Source organism: Taeniopygia guttata, chromosome 1 (assembly GCF_048771995.1).
Source record: "Taeniopygia guttata chromosome 1, bTaeGut7.mat, whole genome shotgun sequence".
Classification (NCBI taxonomy): domain Eukaryota; kingdom Metazoa; phylum Chordata; class Aves; order Passeriformes; family Estrildidae; genus Taeniopygia; species Taeniopygia guttata.
In genome coordinates this window covers 23267743-23284405 of record NC_133024.1, presented here as the reverse complement: position 1 = coordinate 23284405, position 16663 = coordinate 23267743, and the positions used below count along the sequence as shown (strand labels likewise).

Below are 16663 nucleotides of genomic sequence, written 5' to 3'. Positions count from 1 at the left end.
CAGTGTGGAAGTTATATAATTTCTCTCCTGAAAATTTAATGGAGACAAGTTTATAAAAAGTAAAATCAGTAAAAATGAGTGTACGAAATTGAGCCCAGTTCTGTGTTGTCTTTTCCAACACCTCAGGAATGGGACAGTGCAACACGTTCACACTCTGTGCTGCTCTCTGCTAAGAAAGAAAGAATGTACTGGAAGGGATTACCGTGCAATGCTATATGGAAAAACAGTCCAGACACTATTGGATGAGGCAGAGCATTCCTTTAGACAAAATGTTTTGGCTTGTAAGCTCTTACTCTCCAGTGTGGTGTGCTCTGACGTGCTACCAGCTAATGGGTAGCTTTGCACATGGCTTTGATTTACAGGACCCTGTCTGCTTCTCTGCTCCCAGGCAGTGCGATATGCACAGTCCCCATCTGGATTTTAAACAATTTCCTTCCTGGCGTCTCAGCGGGTGAGGCTCAGCTGCACGATGGGGGGAGCCCACCAAGATGCAAGGCCCAAGCTAGGAGCCCCTGTGCCTCCTTCTGCCTGGCCTCTCTTGGCATCAGCACTGATGCTTGATGGAGATGAGCTCCAGCGGTGCAGAGCAGTGGGGGAGCACACCATGGGTTGGGAACTGCAGATCATTTAAATTGGTTTCCATGTTCTGGCTGTCATAGACTCTTCCCTAAAGGCCACGTTGTTGGAATTCAAAATGTCCCTCAGAAATTTTTGGAAGTTCCAGGCCCTGGTCAGAAGCATTTTAGACCCTGGCAGGCAGCTGGAAACAGCTGTGATTTTGAGTTTGAGCCATGGAATGATTTACCAACTTTGAAGGTGGAACAAGGAGTCACAAAAATTTAGATATTATAGTAGAAGTAGTTACAAAGTAGAGGGAAGAATTTTTTAGTATAGTTCAAGGGGGTTTTAGCACATGTACAGGGTGGTTTTTACTTTGTACATGGGGGTCAGAAGTTTTAAGATGGAGGAATGTAGGCTGGTCCTGTTCCTCCTCCTTCTTCTTCCTTACCTCCATGTTCTTGATGATGTTGGCACTCATGGATTGGTTTAGAGTAGAAAAGCACCTTGTAACATAGGTAGTAGGTATTGGGGAAAAACTATAAACATTTATCATGTAATGTACCATATAAAAGATAGCAGCAGCCCTGGGCGGGGGGGAGAAGAAGAAGACAGCAGACAGAGAGGGTGTCAGGGGTGTGTGTGCCTCTGCCTGGGCTGCTGAGCAAACCGCAGCAGCCAGAGAAGAAAATCTTTTAGATAGCTTACAATAAACTGCCTTGAGACCGAACAACAAGAGGCTGCAGAGTTTTCTTTGGAAGCACGGGTTGGAGGAGAGATTTTACCACCACACAGAACCCCTGAACCAGGCCGGGGGTCCGACACCATGTGATGAGGCACTCCCTTTCAGACAACATAAAGAGGGAATTTTTACACCTTGTGAAAACTCTGTAGTGTGTTTTGAGAGGTTTTTGGTTCCCAGGGGATTAAAAAACAAAACCAAGCCTTCAGCATTCGCCTCTACTTCACAGAAGCTTTAATGCTGAGTGAGGCATTGGCAGAGTGAAACAAGCCTAGCAGAGTGGAAGGTCAGAAGGCTCTTTCAGAGTCCGCTCTCTTTAATGAAGTTCAACAACTTCCCTCTCTGCCCTCTCGCTCTGCTGACAGCTTCGTCTCCCTCTGGCTGAGGCTGCAGCGTGAATCAGACCGTAAAAAACACATCTTGGGTCTGATGTCGCATTTCTTCTGTAGAATGCTTCAGAAACATTACCATGCCACATCCCAAAGGATGGCTGGATTTTACTTTCCAGCCCTCAGCTTTCTCCCTTTTCGGACTTTAGCATCAACAAGCTGTTTCTTGTTAGGGCTGTAAAGAGCTGTGATTAGCCTGCTGCACACATAAGAGGGAAATTAAACCATTTCGTTGTGTTTAGCAGCTCAGCCCCTTCTTCAGGTTCTCTTTTCACCACTAAACACTTTAACTAAACAATGACTAATGAGGCCAATTTGCTGTCAATTAATTGCCCCAGGAAAGGGCCCCTAATTGTGGTGAGCAAGGTGGCTGTTCTAAAGCATTGAAGGACCATATGATGGTCAGCATCCCCTCTACCTTGGGGCTTATTAGTGTTTTATATAAAGTGCTGTTAATTGGGATCTGGGGACAAGGAAATAAGAACTCTCAAGGCTAATTGATAGGCACCTGGGGAGGGTTTTAGTGGCTGCAAAGTTTCTTTGACTTTGGAAAGAAGTCCTGATGTTTTCTTTTTTTTGCCCTGAGAGCTGGTGACTCCTGTGTATTAGTGGGTGGGACTCTTAATTTTATCCAACAGATGGGGGTCCTACTTGCCTATAGAGAGGAAGGAAATAGAGTGGAGGAAGCAACTAATGAGGATATATTGAAGGAATTGAGAATTTTTCCATTTGTATCCAAGGTGCCCTTTTTCGGACTAGCAGTTAGACCACTTAAATGAAGCTTATGGGCTTTCTTAGGCAATTGCAATACTGTTTGCATCTGTGTCTTGGAGGTATTAAATAGCTTTTGCTGTATTTTAGGTCTGTAGACTGGGAATAAGAGCTGTATTTTTTTAATATATTTTGTGACTTATTGACAAAATACTGTACTGTTGAGCAGTCTTGGAATTGGAGACTGGGGAGTAGCTGCCCCACAGTGGAAAGCTCCATCCAAGGGTCTTAGATGTAAGACACTGTTTACCCAGAGGGAGGAGTCCAGGAATCTGACTGCATTTCTTGTGAGTGCATTTACACACGGCTCAGAATTTTCCAGCTAGGTGTCCCCTCTCCCTGTGTTTGCATTTTTTATTGAGTTGAGTTCCTAGTCCTGTGCTTCCTGCCCTTTTCTCACAAACCCATCCTCCTGCTGCATTGAGATGTCATGTGAAGCATCAAAAAAGCAGAGTGCCATCAAGTGCAGGAGCCAGGGACTAGTGCCCCCAGCCCGTAAGTACCCCTTGTACAACTTCTGCTAAGCAGTGGTTCCCACTCCTGCCACTTTGTGCCTGGGCTGTGTCTAGGTGCTCTGATCCAAAGGCAGGGATCTGAACTGTTTGGGAGCTGTGGCATGGGTCAGGTTCAGCATAAACAACATTAGGAGAAGATCTCTAGAAGCGGTCCTTTAGAAAGGGTGGCCTTGATGCTTTCTTATTCCATCCCCACTGCACTCCTGGAAAGGCACTAAGGAGCTTGTCTGCTGCATGTGAACTCGTGTCTCTTAGCCTTTGGGCTCATTCATTTACTGACATTAGGGGTGTACACTGCTCTTTGCCTCCTTCCACAGCCTTGAATCAGAACACTGATCCAACCCACCCACACGATCCCAGGTAATATCTCAGGAGGAGTTTTGAGCTCTGAAGGGCTTTAGTCATAAAAGGCAAGGATAACAGCAGCAGATGTTTGTGTGTTTGCTTGTTTGTGGTTTCCTCGCTGCCTCGCGTGTGCAGCCCCTGGTCTGTAATAACTGCTGTAGCGGGTGTTTTTGTGGAAACAAATCACCTGCTTTCATCTGGAGAGCAACAGTGATTGTGCTGGGGGAGCATGATCTATTTTTCATGTCTCAGTCTTTCTTATTATTTAAATTAATGTGAGTTGCAGTTGTCATGAAGTGAAGGATTGACAGCAATTAACTAGAACAGCCTCGGTGCAAGCTGTTTCTGCACGAGCCTGTTCTACCTCGCTCTGTCACTGTATCTTTTTTGGGACTTAAAATCTCCCACACCAGCTCTGACCTTGTACCCCTCCTGCCCTGCAGCCCTCCCAGTCCAGGGCACCCCACAGTATCTCTGCCCTTGTCCCACTCCTGCCTTGCAGCTCTCATTCTCTTCCAATTTGAGCTTCTCTCATGGAGAATGGCCATTGGTTACTTTGGGTTTTGTTATTTGCTGTCAGTGATCTTGCAGATGAGATGCTTGGCTGGCATCAGCCTTGTCCTGTAGATGTGAAATGCAGAAGAAACAAGTATTTGAATTTTAAGCCATTCTTCTCAGGGTTCATTCCCATCTCTCCAGATGTGGGTGGGGCATCCTCCCTCTCTGAGGATGGAGGAGTGGGGTACTACAGTGTGCTTCCTTTCATGTCTGGCTCTGCTCCCCACCCCAACCAGGGGCATCGTAAGCACACTGTAATCGATACTCCAAGTGATTTACACTGAAAAAGCAGAAAAAATATGGTAATCTTATATTTTTCAGCAGTACCTAAGTCCCTGGCAGTGGTTTCCCATGGTCCTTGGAGCCAGAGGGGTCCAGCAGCAGCAGCCTGATCTCCCCTGAAGTAAAATGCTGTTAGTCAAATTATGAAAATGCCTGTAAGTGCTGTTGAGCTGTAGTATTTGCCCTTCTTTAAGGCTGCAGCCTGAGGGTTTGCCTCTGCTAATAGTTCGGAGAGGCCACTCACAAAAGAATTTTCCACTTGAGGGTTAACAGGAGATGGCTGGGTAAATGGAGGCTGTGACACCCAGTAGATTCTGGTCCCTGGAGGTTTTATTCTCAGTAATCCTTCTTCCAGCAGTCTGGGACCTGTGAAAACATAATACAACCCACACATGGGGAAAAATAATAAGGTCAAAGCTTCTCATTTTAAGGTTGTCCTAAAAAGGTGTGTGCAAAGTAATGACAAGTGCCAAGGAGGCAATGCTAACTGTTGCTGGTGCTGACAGTTTTGGCATTTTAACATGCTGGCTTGACGCCCTGAAAATTAAAAGTCTCTGACTTTTTATCTGAGTGAAATTGTTGTCCACTGGCTTTGGATTCTAAACAGATGAAGCCAAGCCAGGTTTTAAATTTAGAGGGAAATTATTTCCTGCCCTATTCCCCCTTGTCTTAGCCTTTTCTTGCCTTCTGACCGAGGTGGCAGCTGAAAGGAACCAGCCATTATATTCCTAACAGGATTTCAGACTTGGATGTCCTTTTCACACTCATCTGAAAAAGTGGCAAGACAGATATGACCATCTGGACACATGCTCTTCCTCTTGGGCATCGGTAGGCATGGTCAAAACTGCTTGTACTGGCTGAGTTTGCTTGATCCTCTGTGAAGTAAAACGTCTTGATGGCTTTGGAGAGCAGCATTTTATACATGTCCCAGCTGGAGCTCTGCTGCTGCCCTGCAGTGGCTTTTGCTGCTCTCTCCTCAGACATTTTGGCTGGCATTGCACCATTCTACTAGGACTTCACACTGGCCCACAGCTTCACCTGCTAGTCCTGCTTCAGTTTAATCATTCTTGGTTTGCTGTACGGCTTTTTTTCCTTATGCAAATGTTAACCCCTTGAGGTTATGGTAATATTCCCAAAATGTGGTGTAGCCACTGGTTTTACTCCTGGGCTCTGCTTACCCAGGTTTGCCAATGCACCATGGAGAACTTGTGCTGAGGGTGCTCCAAAGTCACTGTCCTTGTGGCCCAGGTGTTCTGTCCAGGTGACATCTGGGCCACACCTGGGCAACACCTGGGCCACAACTTTTGCAGAAATAGCAGCTCTGATGTTCTTTCCCAGGCTAAGCCCACCCCTCCTCTCCTGTGCATGTTGGTCTTCTATCAAGTCTGAGGTGGCCCTCCAAATTGCTTTGTTCCCAGTATTGGATTTTGGCACCAGAACTTTCAGGGCTCTGCCAGCCTGCAGATCTGCTGGCTGGAACAATGTGCAGGTCTGTCCTGAGCCATGGGACAGGGTATTCCCCTCATCCACTGGGAAAGAAAGGAGGTGAGTTTTCTGTATCTCCAGGGCTGAGTTTCTATCCCCTCTCTGAGGAGCCCTTTCCTGTCTTGACTTTTTGAAACTAAAAGCTTTTTCCTTATTTTGAGATAGAATCTTCCTTTCATTGCAGCTCACGTTAGCTGCTTTTTAGTGTTCACTGTGCACCTCTGAGAAAAGTCTCTTTTCTCCACGTTCTCACTCACTTTTTGTAGAGAGCAATAAGATCTCCCTCAGCCTTCTCTTCAGACTGAACAGACCCATCTCTCCTAGACCCTTCGCCTGGGAAGTCATGTGCTGTAGCCCTCTGACCATCTTGGGAGCCTTCCAGTGGATTAGCTCCAGTGTGTCAATGGCCTTCTTGTACTGGGGAGCCCAACACTGATCTAGTGCCTGAGATGCTGTCTAACAAGCACCATGTAAAGGGTTTTAGACTCTCCACTTGGAGGATTACACTCTTGCTAATACAACCCAGGACGCTTCTTCTTTGCTGCAAGGGCATACTGCTAACTCCTGCTGAACCTGAAGGACCCCCACGTGTCCTGGACTGCTTGAGCCTAGCACTTTCTCCCTTCCAGAAAATATCAAGGTGGTTGCTGCCTAAAGAGGGACTGTTACTCTGAGGCTTATTCTACCTGTCTAAAGCAGTATCTCCTCTTCTTAACCAAGGCACTGTGATACCCTCTGATGCTTACACCTGAGCTAGTTCACCATCCAGAGCTGGGTACATGCCAGCCAGTGCTTTGCATTTCCTTTCCTCTCCTTCCCCGCCTGTCTTCCTTAGAAAGCCTGTATAGAGTGACAGGCCAGTCCTAAGAGCTGTCTTACCCCAGCTCTGTCATCCCAACAGTTTTTCACACACATCCCACTTGAATCCGTGTGAACATCTGATTCCTCCTGTTTTTCCACCATGCTACTTACACTGCTGCACAGGCATTTGAGGTGGGCCCCCAGCTGTCCTGCTTTCACAAGGCATGCAAAAGCTTTCCCCCATTGTGTTGCCCCCCAGCTGCTCCCTCACTGCCCTCTGCATTGTCACTTGTTCACAGATCACAGCAATCCTTCCCCAGTGAGCCTGGCTTAAATCCCTCCTTGCCTGGGGGAGTGAACCTGTTGGAAAATAGATGTCTGCTTCACTTGCTCAGGTTCTCTTCCTTCAAGGGGCTCCCATGGTCATAGATACTCAAATGTTGTCCATGAGTTTGGGACCTGCAGAGAGGGGCTAATGAGCTGTGAGTTGTAAACAACATTCCTGTGAACCCAGCGGCACAGCTGGAAGTAGTGAGTTGCTCTCTTTCAGGCTTCATTTCCTTTTCCCCACCTAGCTTATAGATAGTGTTGCCTCAAAAGGACCATCAGCCGTTCCTGCCAGGGAGGGGGACGAGGAAGCTGCTGTCTGTTTACTCTGTGGTTAGCAAAGCAGAAAATGATGTGGTTTCATTCCTCACTACACACAAATTTGGAAGCTGAAAATATATTAAAAAAAAAAAAAAAAAGAGGATTCCTTTTTAGTGAAAATTCCTCACTGCCTGACATGGGGTGTGAAGCATGGAAGCCAGACATGAGAGAGAAGAAACACTGCAACAGCTGGCACACTCCACACCTGGAAGTGCCTGTTCAGGTCCTAGTTCATGGTCACTCTGGAGCTATGACACAAACTCAGCCTGGAATGTTTTTAAGGATCTTGAATGACCAAGTCATGGCTGACCTTGTGAATCTTAAAGATTATGCCGTGCCTTTGGTGGTCTGCCATGTGCGGTGAGGTCATCCAGAAGCTAACTACTGCAGGTAGCCCATGGGGGATCCCTCTTGGCTGAAAGGTGTCACAGAAACCAGTAACTAATGCACCCTTTGAGTCAGTGCCTTGAAGCCTGGCATCCTGCAGGAGGATGTAGGACTGCATCTGGGACTCTCTGGAGTGTAAAATGTAGCTGGGCTGATACTTAGAGCCTGCTGATCCCTTCCAGGCAACTTTGAGGTAGGCAAGCAAGTTCTGAGAGGTCATTTTATGAATACCCCCAAACTTGTCCAAACACAAAGCATTGCAGTTGCAGCACAAGCTGTTTCTTGCTGTAGACCCTTAAAATACAAACTACACACCAGTACATACTACTCTGATGTAATTTCAGAAACCCAGCTAGTAGTGAGAGGGGTGCAGCCTGTGAGATGAGTTTGTGGCTGGCTCTGGTTAATAGGTTGGTAGATGATTAAGCCAGGTAAGCTGCCCTCCATAATTCTGCTTATAACAAGGTCCAACTTTCTTTTGTCTTCACAGTTCCACCAAAGATCTCCAATATCTCCTCGGACATCACTGTGAATGAGGGCAGCAATGTGACCCTGGTTTGCATGGCAAATGGGCGTCCTGAGCCTGTCATCACCTGGAGGCACCTCACTCCTACAGGTAAGAAATCCAGCTGGATTCAATTTGTGAACTGTACAGTAGTTCCCTTCTCTTCCAGCATCAAAGAAAATTTCAGGAGCAATATAGGCAGCCCTAGAAAAGTGGCAAGAATCTTAAGTGTACTTCAAGCTTGTTTTGCAGTGTGAATTCCCAGGCACAATAACCAGGTTTTCCGAGTGAACAAATGAAATTACTTCAATAGATGCTCTGTAGAATTGGACCTGTAATTTTATTAGCTTAGGTCTTCATCTAGTTGTCCCAGTCTCTACTGCTGGTAATGCACAGCACAGTGATGGAGATGAAATGCTGCTGGTGCTAGACTGAGGGAAAAGGATTTCTGTTGAGACACTGTATAAAAGAGGTTCTTTCTGAAAACCATGGGATTTGCTTCCTACTGATTTGCCTTAAAAGGGAGAGGCAAACAGTGGCCCAGTTTATTTCATACTGCTCCCCACTTTGGCAGACAGCCAGAAATCTTGTGTCTTCTGAATTGAGTAAAGAAGGCAATTGATCTTCAAGGTGAGTGAAGAGCAGAATGGTAACAGAATAAAGGAGATCTCACTGTCTTTGTTCTGCTATCTAACTGTGCTCTCCATGCTCAAGCATGTGGTAAGGTTGGGAGGAGAGTATCTTTTTAGTAGCCAGACTCTGTGTGGTTAGCAGCTTGGTTTGCAAGGAAACCTCCAACCCCTAAAGATTTAACAGTAGGATAACAAGAGGTAGGTTTCTATCCCATCCGTATCATGTCCTTGGAAGAGAGAAAAACTCTTTAGCTGACTTTTTTTCCTATCAGATACTCATTAATCTAAAATGCCTGGGGAAAACATTGATTAGCCCCATATGAATGATCTTCTGTGATATTCCCATATATGTAAAGGGTTAAAGAGGATTTGAGGAAGGCAGAGAACAAACATTCTGCATGTGCCACAGACAGTCCAGCTTTCTACTGCAGTTCAGCAGCCAGAAAAGGGGAGAGTCTTTCAGAAATAAAGCTGGAGAGAGAAAGGTAGAATGACACATTGGAACAGAGCTTAATCTAAGGGCTACATCCAGAACCCCCTGGATTTGGAGCCTGTGGTTGAGATTGGGGTTACTTAGATTTCCTGTCTTGTCTCTTCAGTCAAACCAAAGTTCTCCTGAGCTTTCATGTATATGAAAACTAGATAAGCAATCTGAATTTCTGGCCCATTTCTTGCAATACCAAGAGAAAAAAAAAGATGGGGAAAGCCTTCCAGGAAGAGGTGAGAGCAAGGCTGATTAGGGGAACACTAGTCCTCTGTGGTATTATCATCACTACCTGAATTTCTCTTCTGTTTTTTTTCAGAATTAAGTATGACCGTGCCATTTGTATTCATAGGAGAAGATAACTTATTTTTTTCATCTTTAATTACGTATATAGAATCTTCTAGCTCTGGTATTTCTGTTCTTAAGGTCTGCTTCATATCAAATCTTCCATATTACTGCTGCATCAGTTTTTCAGTTCTCTTTCTTGTATCCAACTAAAAGGTACTCCCTAGCCACTCTCTGAGCACAGTCTAACACTGAGTTAAGGGTGTTAAATCTTCATGAAATCTAAGACCTGGAACTCATGAGATGCATTCTTCAGAGCAGTTAGAAGATTCTTGTCTTGACTCATCATTTTTACTGTTGCTGCTTTGTGGGAGTTTTTCATTTGTACCACCTACTTCACTGTGTCAGAATTTTTTTTTTTTTTTTTCCCTTTTTACAAAAGTCTCAACAGAACAAATCCTCACTCTGGTTATCCCCACAGTTAGCAACAGAATTGAAGAATCCCATCCTTACTGTGACCATGGGGACAGTTTCCTTGGCTCTGTTGTTCAGTTTTCCAGCATGTCCCTTCACATTTTTCCTCCCATGCTGCGTGTCTCAGAGGTGTTGCCTTGTTAGCATCCCTCAGCACCATCTCACTGACTCTTTTCCAATCCCTCCTCAGTCCTCCTCCCTATAATGAAGCCTGCCAAGCACCTCCTGTGTAACAAACTAGAGGTTATGATGAAGGGCAGGCAGTCCTCAGTCTGTCACCTCCATGTGTTACTGATTGTGGTTCTTTCTTTTTCCCCATCTGAACCCATCTGCTGTCTTTTAGAGATACAGAGGAACTGCTTTCAGGCAGACATCAGGTCTTTGAGCAGCATAAAGCCCAGTAAGACACTTGTCTCAAAATGGGAGACAGAAGGACTTCTTTTAAATGTTTTCCTTGAGGTTGACAATTAATATAAATTCCAAATCCCTTCCAGAGCTGCTGCAGTTGGAAACATGTCTTATCTTGGAATCTCCCTTTTCCAGAACTGCAAGGCATTTGGGCTCCATTTATGCGAGTTTTGAAGACATCTGCTATGCATCAAAGAGCTATTTTAGACCATTGTAAAGGTTTCTAAAATATATCTCTCTCCTTCAATTTTTTTTCATGGTTAAACTTGTGACTGCAGAACTGGAAGAAAGAGTGTTATTGAGCCTGTGTGGGAGGTTTTGAATGGCCAGGTAGTGAAATTAAACCTGTTTCAGGGGGCAAGAGGACCAAATTACTTCTTCTTTGTGTACTCTCCTCAAGGAGTTCATTAGCAACTTTGTCTGCTGTTTCTTTCATTCATTGACTTTATCAATAGAGTTTGTTGGCTAATTACCTTGGTTAGGACCACAGAAATTATGAAATTCTTGTTGGCTGTGGAAGATACAAATGCAAGGGAAGGTAGTGTTGGTACTTAGGCAGAGAAGGTAGGAATGCATGTAATAGTTCATTTAAATAATGCAATCATAACTTACTTATCTGCCTATCTGGGAAGATAAAAAATTGATTTATAAGCTGTTGTGTTGCTTCCTCTTCTGGTTCTTCAGTGGGCAGTTGAACCAGACATTTTTCTCACTTCAACTGTAAGTCCTGATGCCCTCAAGCAGCCTACAGGAAAAAAACCTCTCCTAACCCTGTGAGAAAGCTAAAGTGTGACTGAGGTTGATGACTGTAACACTGACACCTAGGAGGAAGGCAGGTAAGGGGAAAAATACTTTAATAATTCAATGGTAAATGACGATACAGATCAGCTTTAATTTGATGAAAGCAGGAATGACATTCCTTGGAACGATGCAAGTCCTTGCTCTCCTCTTACATTCCTCTTCAGATGATTGGCAGATTGTATTTTGACGGAGCAGGTGGAGAGAGTCACCCAGATCCATTTCTTTTTCACCTGACAGGCTATTGTTCTGTAGGACATTGGCAACATGGTCAGAGTAGTTGTGGATAATTTAACATACATTGTCTGGGAGCACAAACAGCTTCATTAGCTCTCTCCTCCAGCCAGCAGAGCTCTTTCCTGGGATCACTGACCTGCACCTTCCAGCAGGAGGCCAGCACATCCCTCTCTGAACATAGTCTGATCCCATTCCTGTGATTCAAGCTGCAGGCTACCTGATGACTTTTGCCACCCTGGTTTGTGATGGTAAGCCATAGAAAAAACGGAAGGTCTGAACTGGATTTGTCAGGAAACTATGATGTGCTCAGTTAGGGCAGGGGTGAGTATTGATGATGCCCTATGCAGCCTGCATGAATTACCAGTTGTCAGCCTTAGGGATACTTCACTAGGGAACACTCCATAGTCTCATCTCTTGAAGGGGACAAAACACAGATTCTTTGTACCAAGACTGGGTGGTACCCTATTGGTTTACTCTCCTTAATATTAGCTCATAACCTGCCTAATTCATGCCCCACAAAGGCATAGATTATTTTTTGTCACTGAATGCAATAACCTCAAATATCCCGTAGCTACACCACATCCTGCATGAGGTCCCAAAACAGAACCATTTATCACTTATCACACTTACATGGTCTGTGAGGGATACAACAGGCAGCCTACCCTTCTGGGGATGGTTATGTTAGAAGGAGCTCTTTTTCCCCTGTACCTTGCACCAGGATAACAACCAACACAGTCAAGAAAATACTGCAGTAAAATAGGTCAGGGATGGTAGCCAATGCCTGCTTTCAAGCCCATCTTAGTTTTACTCAGTGTCTCTACTGACTTATGTTTATTCAGGCTAATGTGTCTTTTCCCTACCTGTAAGCTGCTGAGATCACAGTCCAGAGAATAATTTATCATTTCTCATCTCTGTGTCTTATTCAGAGCCAAGCTAGGTGCCTGATTGACTGAAAAAGGGCTTTCTGGGAAGAAGAAAAATTAATGTACATTCATATCCTTACCAATAAACTCTCAAGGGAAGCCCTAAAGAGTGGCCTCTTGTGAATCAGTTTGCAGCAACATGAACATGAACAGTTGTTACAAGGTCTTTGGATTACAAAAGATCTCACTGCCAATCTTTTTGCTGTGCATGGGCAGGCAAATGCAGAAGAAAAAGCCATCTCCTGTGCTGAGAAGCTTGTACTTGAGTTCACAAGAGCAGTACCATTGGTGTTTCTGTTTCTTTGCCACAAAAGCATCAGTGATTGAAACTTTTCCAAGGGCCTTGCTCATGGGTGCTCTGGCAAATGCCTTTAATACCCATGCTGATGGCAGCCTGAGAGCTGGTGACAGGGAGACAAAGCTAAATTGGCTAAAGTTGAGGGATTGAATTACCAGCTGAAGAACAAGCAATTCTGTTTTCCTAGAGAAGCTACAGAGTATGAAACTTGTATAAAGCCACTAGGTATCCCATTCTGGATCTAACTTCCTTGGCTTCAGCCCAGCAAGGCCACTTGATGGAGAAGAAAACACTCTGTATTCTTCCAAATTCCACCTGACAGTCTAAAGAAACCCACTTTGTCTCAGAAAAAGAGCTTAGTTGTTACAGTGGTAATCACAGCATAAGAAGAACCAGTCTAGTGCAAAGCAGATAAGTATTGATTGCAACACCCAAGTTTCATGTCACAGCATAAAATGAAAGGAGATGAGAAGGCTTGTCAAATATGCCAGTCTGATTCTCCCTAGAGGGTGCTAGAAATTCTTATTGAGTCTCAGGGAATTTACCATAGCCTGGGAAGTTTAGGAAGGATAGAGCATACAGAAATGTGCCTGCATGGCCTGTGTAATTGAGATGGTATACATATAATATGTTTATAAACAGCTGTAGAACTCATTGTCATGGAAAGTTATTTAAAGACGAGAACTTGGCAAGACTCAACCAGCTTGTGTATTCCTGAGGATAATGTGAACAAATCTGGATATTCTTGTTATTCACAATAAGAATACTGAAAAGGATGTTAAACTTCATGCTTTGGGGCTCAGAGATCGGGATAAGAGCTAAAGTGAAAGAGACAGATTATCTCACACCCCCGCTCACTTGTGTAGTTTCCTTCAGTGCATGCCAGTCTCCTTGTAGAGCTGAGTACTGAAGCAAGTAGAGACAGAGAGCTTTCTAAAGGCATGAGTTAGGAGAGTCATACTGGTCACAATGGGCAACTTTGCTCATTATGTCCTGTGTTGGCTTGCTTCTCATTGCTGCCTAAGTCTAAAGCCTTGTTGCTTCACTTTGTGTTGCTTAGGGAAACACAGTTTATGCCCAAAGTAACAAGCAGAAAACCCTCAGCCAGAATCACCACGAGTCAGCTCTGTGGTCAGTAGGTAGTGGTGGGAAGCAGATTTTCTGGTTATCTAAAGCATTTGTATTTACCCATCTTTCTGCTGCTCTCCTAAAACCTTAGTGAAACAGCTGTAGAGAAAAGCAGCCTTGTTTTGGGAGGCATGGGGTGGGGTTTTTGTTTGGATTTGGTGGGGGTTTCGTGGCATTACTGTGCCAGTTCTTCTAATTTCACAACCTTCTCTCCATGAAACTGTCTCAGGAAACTTGAGGTTTACAAGGTATTTGTTTAACAAAACAACTGAGGCAACTGATGATTTTTTAAAACAGGTCTCCTTTCCCTCTTATTTTTTTTTTTTTCCTTCTTTAATGTTCAAAATACTTTCTGGTAAAGCATCTTCCACAGGGACCTTTCACTTTACCTCTTATACACTCCCAGTTTGCTTTAGCACACTTTCTGAGATGTCTTTTTCTCTTGATCTAGTCTTCATCTTATCCAATATGTAAGGAAAAAAAAAAAAAAGGGAAGAGCATGCTGGCTCATAAAGAGCCTGGGAAACAAGCCAAGCTTTCAACTTTTTCAGGTCTTCTCCATAAGGCATCCAAAGTTGTTTCAACCTCTACTTACTTCCCACTAACACTTTCTCTATATTTCTTATATTTTTAGAGGTCTGTTTTTCTTAGGGCCCACCAGCTAGATCCATATTGCCTCCTTCCTCACCTGTAACAAACTTAAGTTATGATGGCTCTCTCTCCCCAGCACACTTTACCTTCTTCCTTCTATGCCCAGCAACACATGCATTGCACAGGGATCCTTCCTCTTGTAATCATCTTGCAATAATGCCCCATTTGGTTACTCTGGGCTGTGATGCTGTTTCAGTGCAAACACTGCTTATGCATGAAATGTTCCATTTCTTAACAGCTTTGATTTCACTCTACTGTCCCAGGGCAGAGAGGGAGAGCAAGGCCTCATGAGTATTTTGGCATTTCTGGAGACACAGACAGATAAAGCTGTTGTGAGGAGGAAATGTCCCCTGCTGCCTACAGCAGTGGTTGGAGAGGAACACGTGGAGTCTTCTGGTCAGTGCTTGTCTGCTCCACCTCTGGCAAAGCTGTCTGTGCTGCTGGCAAGATGTGGCAGTTTGTACCAAGTTAGTGCCTTCCTGCCACATAAAAATGTTGCTCCTTGCAGCAAGTTGGAGTCTGGTAGAGTTGCCTCTTTTTTATCTTCTCCCAGATGGGCTCCAATTCTAGTCGGTCATGCTGCTAAAGTCTTTTCCATGGCATTTTAAAGGCTGAGCTGGATTGTGTCCATATGAGAACTTTCCTCCACCTACAGGAAAGCAGCATTTTTCTAGTTCACTGCATGCTGTAATATTACTGTCTTTGCAGTGCTGTGCCTCTACCCTCAAGCTTAGTGATGCTCAGTGGGGACACTCCTGTTTAGCTGGGGCATCCAGGAACAGCAAGGTGCTTTTCCTCCCCTACCTCCTTGTGCCAGTCTGGAAGGATCCCAGAGGGCTTAGATGTGGGAGTGAAAACTGAGCACCCCAGAAGATGAGTATTCAAAATCTCCCATAATAATGTCAGGAAAAGGAATTGCCATGTGCTTTCACAAGCAGGATCACAACAGCAGCTTAATGAACTTTCCAATTCCACATCATTCCTCCTACCCATTCCACAGACCCATTAAAGTCAAGGGACTTTTTTTGTTCTGACTAGGACAAAAAGAGGAGAGGTCTCCTAGGCCTGCCCTGCTGAGACTGGTTAGATGCAGTCCATCTGGCTGCCTTCCCTACCAGCCTTCCTTGTTCTCCAAACACACCGTTTAGCACTCAGGTAGTCAACTGCACTAAAACACAGCATCTGAAGAGAAGGTTACCAAGTGCAGGACACTGATGAGGTATGGATGTGTGTGTTGCTGTGTCTCCCTCTAGTGATATGAACACACAAGTCTGCTTTGGGTCCTTTGTGCTTGGAGCTGCTGGTTTGGGGACAGAGGTTCCCTGGATTCACCAGAGTAAAAATAAAAGGTGGATATTTTAGGACTGGGTCCCATTCCCTCTGCCATCTGGAGGTCATATTCCCCATTGGCAGCTCTGTATTTGCAGCTGTAGTTCACATCTGGAAATTTAAATGTGCTTGTAAAGATACAGAGAGGTTGATTGTGAATTAAAGAGAGAAAAAATTCACAGCATGTTAAATTGAATAGTTGCAATTCAAACATCCTTAAGAAGAAAATGGGGATGCTGCATTTTTTTTTTCCCTTGTAGCTGTAATCTATAAGTGGTTTCACTTAGGGCAAGCATATTTCTCACTCTCATTTCACAGCAGGAGAGAGACACACTAATAAAAAGGGAAAGTTAAGGTAGTAGCTTATGCTTGGTCCATGCTTTTTTTTTCTTTTTTTTTTATTATTTTATTTATTTAAAGGGAGAGACCACCATTTTGTTATTATGCTGTTATGTGACTACAGCTGACCTCAGGGGCTGCACTGACTTCAGTGCCTGATGTATTCTGCACTGGAGCCAGACCTAGTGTCTCATCTCAGGACCATAGTGAGCATAGATGACAGCATCTACTTCAGCGCACAGGTCCTGCCAGGACAGGATGTCTGGAGGGAGTTTCCCTCCAGACAGCCCCAGAGCCTTCACCCCTTCATGTATCTCTTGCACAATTATCTTACTGTCTTTTGCCTCTGTCTCCACCCCCACACCAATCCCAATCATGAAGCTGCTTATATATTCCAGCTCTAGAGATAGCTGAAAAATAGCGTTAGAGAGAAGAGTGGGGTGTAGGGAGAAGCAGATTATTTGCAAGAGTCTCCTGTGTGCGTAGATAACCTAGGGCAAAGAGAAAGCCAGCTTTAGGGGCAACATATCCTGAAACTGCTTCAGCAATGTCGATGTCACTCAGCCTCCTGCAGTGTGCAGCTTTTTTCCCAGGCCTGAACACAGTTGTAGTGGAAGTGGGAGTCTCCCAGCTGAAGGCACTGAGCTATTTTGGTAGTGCCAGGCTGTGACAGACCCTGGTGTTGTGAACA

The 16663-nt window shown here is 44.6% G+C and overlaps 1 protein-coding gene across 4 annotated transcripts in view; it reads left to right on the top strand.

Annotated features, from left to right (window-relative positions):
* Window positions 1–16663, top strand: part of LSAMP (limbic system associated membrane protein) — a 1013191-nt gene that overhangs the window by 887532 nt on the left and 108996 nt on the right. For all 4 annotated transcript variants that reach the window (XM_030285948.4, XM_041719600.2, XM_004177104.6 and 1 more), the window contains one exon: window positions 7972–8097. In XM_030285948.4, coding sequence (XP_030141808.1) covers window positions 7972–8097 — 126 coding nt within the window. The remainder of the gene's footprint in view (window positions 1–7971; window positions 8098–16663) is intronic.